This window comes from Lycorma delicatula, chromosome 2 (genome assembly GCF_047948215.1).
Source record: "Lycorma delicatula isolate Av1 chromosome 2, ASM4794821v1, whole genome shotgun sequence".
Taxonomy (NCBI): Eukaryota; Metazoa; Arthropoda; class Insecta; order Hemiptera; family Fulgoridae; genus Lycorma; species Lycorma delicatula.
Window position 1 is genome coordinate 196,441,033 of NC_134456.1, and position 12,581 is coordinate 196,453,613.

Below are 12,581 nucleotides of genomic sequence, written 5' to 3' on the forward strand. Positions count from 1 at the left end.
TGTATTAAGACTAGCCGCCGGTGTACACCCCCACTCCAGGGCTAACAACCCTGGAGGTTCTGTCCGGGTACTCTGGTGGATCTGTTATATGTCCTGGCAGAGAGCAGATGCGCAATCTCTGCACTAACTTCTGGCCTCTACGTACTGAAGTTTACAGGGCTCCCATGCACCGACATACGGAGGCACCTTAGCTACATGCTTACCATTGCAGGAGGCATGTGGACAGCGAAAGGAGCTGGAGCTCCGTTACACCTGCAATCACTTAGACCCTAGCCGCCACATCACCAGCTTTAATGATGGTGGTAATCCATTTCCTTATTCATTAAACTTTTCATATCTGCAGGTAGCCGAAAAATCAAATCCTTATTATATGACCTGTAGGTGGAATCAGGCCGAAGATATTTCCATCTCCGAGGGAAAACACTCGGAGCCCCATTAGCCAGCATAATGAATAGTACTTATGTACAGCTGTTTCCGCTCTGGACGTGGAACGTTTATGCTATGTTCTGGACTTGGGGATTATCTACCTCAGAGCATTTTTGTTGTTGTTGTGGTTGTGATCATTATTTGTTATTTATTATTGTCATTATTCTAATTATTATTGTGAGTTGTTTATTATTGTCGCATATTATTATTATTATTATTACTATTGTCATTATTATTGATTTGTTTCGTTTTACTTATGTACTTTGACTAATAAATGTAATTATATAAACATTTTCAATGGTCATTCTCTCAATATCCATATTGTCTCGCGACAATATGTTGACCAAAAAAAAAGTTTTCTTAAAACCATACAGCCAAATAGTCGTAAAAGTTTTAATTCTTATATCTATTCTTATATCTGACTATTACACAATTCTTTCTGACCAGAGAGAAAAAACAGGTATGATTTATTTAACCATAATACTTCTGGATAAACTAAGTAGATTTATTAGACAACTACTGAAGTTTAAAAGAATACATCTAAAAACAAGTTAACTAAGTTGAACATCACCTCATCCTATTTTACCATGTCTCAAAAATTACCTTAAAAGTTTTTATTTTTTTGGCCCAGTAACTATTTCACCAACTCATAAACTTCTGAAACATTATTAAATTTGTTTTAAAACTTATTCTTCCAGCCAAATAAGTTAAAAATTTATGGAATGAACTGAGATTGTTAATATATAATTGTACAATGAGTAACATCATCATAAATAAATTTAATGTAAATTATATCTTTATAAAAACACTGTTTTACAGATATCCTTACTCTTATAAAAAAAAAATAAATAAGTAATAAAATAAATGCTGAAGTAAAAATTATAATAAATATTTTTTTTTTGCTTATTACTGAATTTTATTTTCAAAAAAAATATTTTTTATTATTAGTATAGATTTTAATTTTATTATTTATTAGGTAATAACTCAAGGATTGATTAATAAGTCAGGTCTTCTACACATGGAAATACTATTAATTAAAGTAAAGCAGAACTATAGGTATTAGTGTACTATTATACCATGTAATACATAAATTAATATAAGGTACTGTAGCAGATGGTATTTCTATGTTTAGAAGTTAATATGTATGAGTATAATGAAATTTCTATGAAAGGACACCTCCCAACTATTAATGTTCCAAATAAAACATATATATGACCCCCTAGATTCTTGAGTTAAAATTCATTAATAAAAACATACTCTGATTGGGAAAGTTTTAAAGAATATATGAAAAAGCACACACTCAAAATAATGTGTCTAATTTTTCCCTGGTTTGAAAAATTAAAAAAAAAAAATTTGGCTATTCATAAAAATGCATCATTTAACATTAGTTTTGAATACAGTATGAATAATAAAATTATACACTAATTTCAATTTAATAAGTTTCCTTAAACATTACGCTGAGTTTTATTATAAAGCAAGGAACTTGATTTCTTATTAATAATTTCAAAATTAATAAAACTTTCATTTATGAATAGGATAAGATGACCAAATTACAGTGTAAGTTATTAAGTAAATTACAATATTGAAACAAATAAGTTTGTTAATACTAACTTAAATTTTTATATGAAGAAAGTGAAAATAATATTTTTAACTTTATGCAGAGAACTTCACCAGAAAATGGTGAAAATAGTGACAAGGAGTCTGGAAGTGAGATTTTGATATCCTGAAGACCACTCACTAATAATTAATTCAGGGTTAAATAATCAAACTAACATAGCTGTAAGAGCCTCTAGAATAAAATTAAAAATAAGAGAACCCTGCTTTGAGACGGCACAATGTTTTTAATCTTCCATTAAACAATTTTTCATTATATCTGATTGAAAAAATGCAGTAAAAACAAATTACAGATTTTTTTTCAATTAAATTTATAAAACGATATTCACTTTAAAAAATACATTTTTAAATTCAGTTTTTAATTTTAAGTTTACTACGGCTTATTTACCTAGTTTACTGGTTTATATCGACGTGGGTCGAATTAATTATTATTTGCTTTTGTTATCTTTTAATTTGTTTTTGTTGTTGAAATCTTGTCCAACCCACAACAATCAGAGGGTGCGATTCGACCCGATGAGGAGGGATTTTCTCCGGTAGTGGAACGACGTCCTCCAGAAGGGAAGCTTCTCGTTGCGGGAAGTCCTCTCCAACAGTAGTGGCCGTGAAAGCCTAGCGGAGATGGTAATAGAAGAGATTTGACGTGCAGATCGGCTAGTGACCAGGCGAAAAGAGAACAAAGGAGAAGCGTCGGCTCAGCGACAGCAGAGAACTCACCGGTTCTGGCCTCTGTCGGTGCCTCGGGTAGTGAGAGAGGTTATCCGCCCCTACTAATGAAGTTGGGTGAGGATATTGAGGACGACGGGTCGAGACTTTTGAGGACGGTGAAGAAACACAGGCTGCGGCTTCCCCCCCCCCCCCCAACATCAGAGGAGAAGAAAAAATCTGAGGTCAGCAGTAGGGGTTCCCTGTCCTCATGGGAGGACGCCTCTGATCTCGAACGTGGTTCTGTCTCCCGCATGAAAGAGGGGTGGCCAGGGAAAGCTAAACCGGAGGGTGGTGTAAGTGCCGACCTTTGGAAACAGAAGTGTTTGGCATTTAACACTGGAGTTTTATTCTGGTATATCAAAGAACTGAGCTTACTTGTCGGCCAAAACGAGACCACTAAGCTGGAAATAAAGGAGTGTTCCCGCAATATGGAAGGTATTTCCCGTACGGTGGAATTGTTTAAAGACGTGCTTGACGATACAACTGTGGGGCCTCAGGTGAGGCGGCCTGCACAGCTGGACAGACCATGAGGTCTGTGTGGCCTCATGGTGGATGAGGCCACACAGACTTACTTCATCATCACGGATGTGGCCTCACGGACACCGGACAGGGACATGCGGCAGAACATGGCTTGAACGGGTAAGGATCTGAGGCGGGCGATCGATAATGAGGACACCGACGCAGACTTCAAATGGCTGATTTTGAGGGGCTGGGCCTGAAGAGGTCTTCCAATCTTCAGCCCTGGTAGAAGATGCTACAGACTTGGGACTTGGAAGAAGGTATCAGATCCGTTTGGATTATTGATACGGCGATTAGGGTTGACAACCTTGTTCCATAGGGCTTCATGGATTAGGAACATGGCTCGTGCCAGGTCCCAGGGTGAATCTGGTCCTTTTTGTGCGATCGACTACCCACGATCAATCTGGCAGGGATGATACGTGTAAGAAAGATCTTGGAACGACGCATTACATTTCAGTAATCGACTCGACGGTTGGGGTTAATGAGCCTCTGTCATCTGCAGATCCACAAGTGCTAAGGAAGTGCTGAGTGCTGAGGAGTCGACAGGTCTGTTTTTACAGGGCGCCTGGGAGGATCGGACAGTTTTTAAGGCGTACCGTTGAGTATACGTGTAGGTGGGTAGGGAAGCGGCGTTTTGTTCATTTGTTACGTCCGTCGTCAACATTACGTGCGGTAAGGACGGCTATATACGTAAATATTGTAAGCAGGAGCCTCGATGTACATCCTGCAAAGTTGTACGGCCATGCGCCCGGAGATCGAGAAATTTAGGGAAAGAAGTGAAGAATTTTCAGCTGTAAATGTATCTTTTTATTTTAAATATATAAGCCGTATTTTTGCTCTATAAAAATAAAATTGACAGTAATTCTGAAAAACACATGAAAATCCATGCCATGGTGAATAGAGGTATGAACTTCTGGGGAAGTAGTAAAGCAATAAATGTACTATTTATGTGGTACATATTTAAGAACTGAAATTTAACATAGTTAAAATGATATTTTTTCCAAAAACATTTAGAAGACATGTTTATCTTTGTCCTACATCAAGGAAAAGATGTATCATTTGTATTTTCAGTTTTTTTTGAAAATAGATTTTTTTTAGGATATTAAGATACATTGTTTTTATTAATAATTTATTATAGAAAAAGATTATTATTATTTTTTTTTTATTTTAAACAAAAAACTTGGAGTTATTTAAAAATTAACTGTGTAATTCACCCCAACATGACTGTTTTTAGCTGGTAAATAATAGATTTGTAGATAATTATTTAAGTGATTTATCTATAATAACTGTTTAATTTTGGGGTTTCTGTAAAAATTATTAATATTGATAAAACTTCTTGCTTCTGACAAATCTGATTTGTTACACCTGAATAACTAACAACATTATTATCAATTACAAACTACGTATATGTATACAAATGATTTATTAAAACTATAACTGTCTGAATGTATTATGTTAAAATACTACTATTACCTTTGGCAGATGTACAGAATGTTAAAGGTGGATTATATTTATTAGTTAATCTTTTGATGACATCAATTTGTTCTAGGGTTAGTTGGACAGCATCCTTAAACTGGGACTCACAAGGCACGTATGCAGCCCAAAACTAGGACAAAATAATTAAACAGAATAATTAATTAACTAGAATAAAACTACAGCTTAATTATTTTTCAGAAAAAATTAAGCTAAAAAATTAGAACAATAAAACAATCACAATACATATTACTCACAAATTCTTAAGTATAATATATCTATTTGAATAAAGATACATATTTGATATGTAATAATTGATTTTATTTACTTATAAGCTAAGTTTTATTTTGTTTATAATCTATTTTATTTACCAGTCAAATAAAAATTTACTTATACTTTTGTTTCACACTTTATCATTTCAGTAAAGAAAAAAATATGCTTCATTGTGCATTTTTTCATTAATATTGCAAAGCTTATAAATGATAAAACTTACTTAAGATCTATAAGTTACATCTTCAGGTTTCATAATTTTGCACTTCTCTTGATGGATTCAAATAATTATTTTGCAGAAGAATTAAAATGAAAATTGCTCCTCTTTATTTAGCTTTTACAACTCATTTCTTTATTTATAGTAAATTGTGATTTTCAGTCTTACCAATATTACCCATACCTCTCTTTGAAATGAAATAAAATAAGCCTTTAAGGATTCTAGAACAATCAGCTTTATTCTGGTTTTCAAAGTAAAGGCACTGTTTCCTTAAAAACAAAATAAAAAATAAAAAATTAACCACTCTTCTATATTAGATAATACATTTCATAATATGCAATTTAATATAAAGATAAAATCATAATATTACATATTAATTTATTGATATTTTAAGGTCAGATGAAGAATTCTACCTTAAATTTTTTATCAAATCAAGAAACATAGCTTCTCTGTTTATCTTCCTCTTTGAAAACATAGAACAGTTATAAAATGTCATTCTACTTTATAGTTCGATAGGCTTTAATGTTGAAGCTTTAGTTCAAATTTTTTTTGACTGTAGATTTGTATCTACTAATACTTATTCATAGAAATCATTAGAAATTTATCGTCCAATAAGTAGAGTTGTAATTTCAATGATAAACAATTTGGGTTTAAAAAAATTCTAAAGCATTAAAAAATTTTTATTAAGGTCAAACAAAGGCAGATTTTTTACAAATGGAGAATTAAAGCTCTTTAAGCTGAGGTTACGAATTCCTTTTTTTGTTAAGTTAATAGATTGGGTGAATAACTTACTAATTTTACTTCTAGATTCTAACTTTATAAGGTAAGAAGATTTATGAAAATAGGTAAATATACACAGGTAGTACTTTGTCATTATTTACCAATTAAATTACAGTTAATAATAAAAAAAATAATACTTTTACGACAGTATACAATGTAATTTAATTATTTATTTAATAAACGTTTTCTTTTGTAGGTTTCAAGAGGTGTATATCTACTATAGTTCAAATACAAAATTTGTAAGTGGTAGAAAAAATTTGTAGTACAATATTTGTACTACAAAATAGGTACTACAAAATATATAATATTAATACTACATATTATATAATATATAATATTTGTACTACAAAATATTTATAGTACAAAATTTGTTAAATATGACATATAAAGTTTGTACTGACTGGCTAATTCATTTTCAACTTATAGTAGTTAAAATTTTCATTTTAGTTCCTCTATACAGTGATTACTATTTTCTCAAATTACTAACCATCTTTTGGCATTAATAAATGTATTATGTTTATAACAAATCTTTAAAGATGTACAGAAAATTCTATCCCAATTGTACTTTATTTAAGCGTAAATATTGTGAAAGGAGAAGATGAACAAAACTAAATGATTTTTGATAATAGAATTTTCTCAATCAACTATTATGGGGACGCAAAGAGATGATTTTTTATTGAATAAATATAAAGGATTTGCATAAAATTGGGATGAACAATTTAACATCTTATTCATGCAAATTAATGCAATGATTTAGATATTGTAGTCCTGCAAACAGAAATATACATGCAAAATTATTGAGCATAATATTTTACATTCCATTCTGTTAAAAATAACCTTTAAAAATTACTTCTATTTATATTTTTATTTATTTTATTTAATCATGGTATTTTATTACCCAAATTATTATTGTTAATTTTATTAACAAGAGAGTTAGCTGATATTTAATTATATTTTATATGAGGATAATGCTCAAATGAAATATTTCATTAAAATATGATTTATTCATAAATAAGATTTCTGATTGAGCCCAATTCACACGTTATCACATATTTTACTTGGCCAGTTAATTTATATTAAAAAAAAATGGAGAAAAAATATTCTGTGTAAGTTGAGTTAAATGTATTAGCTCATAATTAATGCTATACCTGTAAGATTAATATAATCAGCCTTACAGGAGGGTTATTAAAATTCCCTTACACTTGATTCTATACCTGAACTTGTAAAATGTATAAAGTAATATATTAGCTTATTAATAGTCTGACTTATTATTAGGTGGATATTGGTAAGTGTATTTCATGTTGTTACCAAATAAACTGTTACAATTAATGTAACAGGATGCACAAATTTATTGGGGTTCATAAGACAGTAACACTACTCTCCAGTGAGGATCTAGCAGAAAAGTTGTGTACTTTCACATACTATAAAGTTCTGGAAATATGGTTTTCCTTAAGGGATCCTGTTCTCTGATGGCAATCACAATTCTATATTGCCTGTGTAAAATTATTGATTAGCAATGCAGTGCTTCTATCCTAGATATTGATGTTACAGTCTTCTGAAGGATTGTGCACAAGATGGATCCCCTGGCTTGATGTCCACCTTGATTTGGGCCTTTTATAATATCTTCAAAGTATCCACTCTTATTCTTGATTCCTTCTTTCTCAATGAATTTCTATTGGTTTCGGCTAAATCTGATTGCATCTTTGTTAAGGTTGTGAGGATATAGAAGTACTATATCCTGAGTATTTATGTATTTAGAGGGGTGGCTCTATAAAACTAACTGAGTGTTTTGTTTCCTGTCCATTGGTATTATAAAATGTTTAATCATGGTTGATACATTTGTCAGGTAAAGTATACCATGCTCTTCCTAGCTAATGCAGTACAATACAAAGTTAATATTACAAAGCAATGAAGGAGAAGTGCTCACATAATTTTCATAGATGGCCAGAAAAATAATTATTTAAATTCATCAATTGATCAACATTAATTAGTAATTATTTAATTATTTATATATAAGAGAAATAGTTATATTAAGATTTTAAAACAAATGGATAAGAAGAAGAAAGAATACGTGTTTTAATTTATCACATTTACGTACAGACTAAGAAAGTATTTAATAGAAAGAACTATATTGCTTAGTTAGATAAGTTGGATTAGAAGAAGCATTTAGTTAAGTGTTGTGTTTGGAGTACACTTCTTTATAAATGTGGAACATTTGAATAGTTAAGAAAAATGGAAAAGAAATACTGGAGACATTTGAAAAATGGATATGGAGGAGATTACGTAGGCAGACAGAATGTAAAATTGAAGAAGTAATGGGAAGAGTTACTGAGAATATTAAAGATTAATTTGAACAGGTCAGAATGGAGAAAGCTAACTTTGGCTTTATAGTTTGGAAAGAATGTATGAGAAAAGAAGGCTTGATTAAAATAGTGAAAGAAGGATCAGCAAAAGGTTAAAAAAAAGAGGCTGAAAAAAAAAATAGAAATGTGAAATACGGAATTCTAAAGTTAAGCTGGGAATAGAGAAGAGTGGAAACAGACATGATGTGAGGAATGTGTCAGGATGGATAACTGAGATTGTTGAAAATGATGATTATATAAGATATATTTGTTGTTTTTATTTACTGTTGTTTTTTATTACCGAAATTTAAAAAAAAAATGAATAAAATTATCCACCTCAATAAAACTAACTGAATAATACAAGATTTAAAAAAAAAATATTAATGTTATTTTATGTTTATAACTTTAGAGAACATAATACATTTTAATTATTTATGTAATGTTACAGAGCATAAATTTTTAGAAATGTTATAATGTTGTAATAAAGGGAAATTTAAAGAAAAACAACTCTAAGAAACAAAGTTAAGAAAGAGTTACTGAAGTAATTATCCAGTACTATGAATTTGAGAATAAAATTTAAATAATAAAATTATTTATGATAAAATGAATTTTTTATTTTTCACTGATGCACTAGTCCAGGATCAAACTAAACAAAACTGTGATAATGTAAATCAATTGTTCAGAGTTAAGAGTCAGGTAGTTTGGGCTATATAGAAAGTTGCATAGGAATATTTACCCTGCCCATCCCAGTTAGCTGTTATTTGCATAACCTAGAACTGCACACTGTTTGCAGCATCCATTAGAGCCACACAGTTGTCCCAACTTTCCAACTTCCACAGCTTAAGTCCTGCCAAATTCTCAGTACCTCTCTTCTTTCCTTCCCCCTTCCTTCACTTTACAATTCATTGCTCTTGTTTCTTGTGCTGTCCACTAGGAATCTCATTTTCATAAGAGAAAATTAAACTGTTCAAATGTGACTACATTGCTAGATAAACTATTATATGAAGTATAGTAACTATTTCTAAGTTATAATTTCTCTTCCTTATAATTATAGTAAGCTGTTTCATTGGTTGAGTATCTATTATGTTTAAAAATAAATCTACAGAAATCTTTTATAAACTATGGATATGGAAATAAAAAGTCTTTAAGAAAATAATAAAGTAAATGTCAAAGTAATGTAAAAAAATAAAAATCATTAAATTTTAATAAGTTTCTTGTGAGTGCAAAGAAAGGGGCAAGGTAAAACTTTTAAAAAAATATTTTCCATGCTTCTGCTTTTGACTTCATTTTGCTTTAAAGTGGTCTTGCATAACAGATTTGTGAGTGTGTATTTGTATAAATTCAAATGAGAATGAATGTGTCAGTATGTGTGAGTGATCATACATGTATTAATGTGAAATTCTTTCAAGATTAACATTTCTTTTGACATGAAAAACATTTAGTTTTATGTTTTAGTCCATATTAAACTCTGTTATATGTTTTCTATTTCATAGATTGCTTATTTTCTGCAATGTTAAAAGTTACTACTCTGTAGTGGAAATTACTGAATTTTAAAAAGACTTGACTCATTGACTGTGGTGTTTAGGTGATGCTATTATTAAGGGTGTTGGAAAGGTTAAATAAGTGACAAAGTATTAAAGGAAACCTGTTTAGCATGTGAAGTAATATTAGCATGATAATGTTGCCAATCCTAACAGTGCTCCTTTCTGCACTTGTTACTGTGTTGTACAGAGATATTGACAAAAGGTTGCTGGCTTCTGACTGCAAGTATGTGGCGCTGTTCCATGCCAAGAAACTACCAGATGTGTTTATTGATGTTGGGGCTCTACTTGGACCAAATTACATGAATTAGCCAGATGAGGCTGTTGGGTGTGAGATTGGAAGAAAAGTAATGATTGTTTACTCTCACTGACTGAGTCACTGGTTGACAAGTGGTCATTATAGATATTAATTTCTGTTGTCTAGGTGGTAATACAATAGTTAAAACAAAAAAATAAAATTGGATTCAAACAAGTAGGGAATGGAAATATCTCCTTGTTAGTCTTCAGTCAATGATATTAGCTATCTTAGGAAACACTATGTCGAATATTACTGACAGAGTAAGATTTTTTAGGCATTGGGTAAACCTTCCAAATCAATTATGATTGGCAATTCTGTTGTTTAATTTATTTCAATTTTCACTTTATTATTTCAGTTTTTATAGAGCTCAGAACAATACAAAATGAGTGAGTTTTTCTGTTAACAGAACAATAAATAATTTGATCAGTTTTTTGTTTTCTGTTTTTGTAAAGTTTGATTGTTTATAAATTTCACATTATTTAGATTTGTTAAAACTTTATATTTTGAATTTGTGTGTGTTATCTCTACAAACTATTTGGTCTCAAAGACATTGCAATATGAAAATTTAACATACATATAAGCGTATTATAACCATGATCTAATTATACTTGAACATATTTTGAATATGAAATATTAAATATCTTTCAAAAAATTGAAATTTATTTGACAAAATCAAAATCCAAATGAACTAACTTTTTTTAACCTCCAGTACCACTGTTAGATGTTGCTTCAGAGGATGAGATGAACAACAATTTTTGTAGCATGTGAAAATGCCATGCCTGACCAGGATTCGTACCCAGTACCTACGGATGAAAAGCCAAGATGCTACCACTCGCGCCACAGATGCCGGCGAATTAACTAATTTAATGTTTATCAAATACACTATTAAAAACATATTTACATCACTAATAGAGAAGCTATGTAACAATTTTAAAAAATTCCTCTAGAAGCACAATCTCATGTATTTAGAAAATGAATCAATTTTTTTATAGTTTTTTAAATTTTTATTTCCTTTTTTCATATTAGTTCTAATTGTGTTGAAATTAGAACATGAAATATTTAATGTTGCCCTTCGCAACATTGTAAATATTTCATATAACAATATTGAATTCGTGTTTAATAAACCATCTCTATTTGACAATGATTATTTAGGAAAGCTAGATTTAATAAACAATTTGGATAGTTAACTGAAATAAAAATGAGATTTAAAACAGCTAATGTCAAACCGATAATCATAAAGTTGTTACTTATAAATATGAAGGATTGTCCTAAGAAAGGATAGGATAGTCTCACTAGGTATGGCTAGAGCAGAATTAAAAAAAAAAAAAAGATTTAATGTCTCATATTGTGAAATCTTATTTAATTTAATATATTTTGCAAATTGTAATAAAAAACTCTGAATACTATTTCTAATTTTCATGTTATTTTAGTACATAAATAATTATGTATATATTCTATATTTTATTTGATCTATATACTCATTAATCTTAAATTAATAATCTTCCTAAATTTTGTAACAATAATGAATCGCTAACAGAATAGTGCTGGAAAATTATATTAAAAAAGGAGAAATTCTTAATTTAATCTGAGAAAGAGATGTTTTTGTCAACATATTGTTGCAAGGAAAATATAAGTTTCCTTGCTAAGCTTAAAATATTGGCTTTTCTTTTTGAATTAAAAAAAAAATTAATTAATTTCCTTTTTAAAGAAGTGGCTTTAAAAATTCCTTTATTGAAAATTAGTTAAGAATACTTAGAATTCCAATATAACAGATTCATGATCATATTATTACAAGCAGTATACATTTTAGGAGAAAGACTGGTTTTAAAAATTTACGTTCTAGTAACTGTTTCATAAGTAATAGATTGAGTAGGTTTATGAAAGTCTATAAGACACTATTTGAACAAGGAGTTAAAATTGTTTTTAATTGGAAGTCTGTTTTACTTACAGAAGAGTTTATGCCTCTTCAATTATTTGTCTTTCTTGTTATGCAGGTAATTTAACTTAGGAGTTTATCGAATTTTAGTATAAACAAATCTAAAGTTATAAGTTGAATAATAAGTTGAAATCAATCTTTGCAATAGTCAAATCAATTCCATGAAATCTCTGTGTTTTCAAGTATATTTGTGTGTGTGGATTATGTTGTACAGTACAGTAGTATAATATAATACTGTAGTATTGTAGTATATAATATAGTAATATAGTATAATGTAGTGATTAAAATGTAGTAGTTCAAAAATATAAAATACAATATATTCTTTTGGAAGATATCTTTAATGTATTGGAATTTCATCCTTTTTTTTAAATTGTGTTTATTATTTAATTTGATGTTAAAGAAAATAACATATTCATGTTATATTCATATTCAAGAAAAATAATTTTTAAAAATGACACGT

The 12,581-nt window shown here is 29.8% G+C and overlaps 1 protein-coding gene across 1 annotated transcript in view; it reads right to left on the reverse strand.

Moving 5' to 3' along the window:
• The window catches only part of LOC142320027 (dipeptidase 1-like), a 633,229-nt gene that overhangs the window by 31,866 nt on the left and 588,782 nt on the right, over positions 1-12,581 (reverse strand). Inside the window, exon 6 of the mRNA XM_075357707.1 lies at positions 4,738-4,870. Coding sequence (XP_075213822.1) covers positions 4,738-4,870 — 133 coding nt within the window. The remainder of the gene's footprint in view (positions 1-4,737; positions 4,871-12,581) is intronic.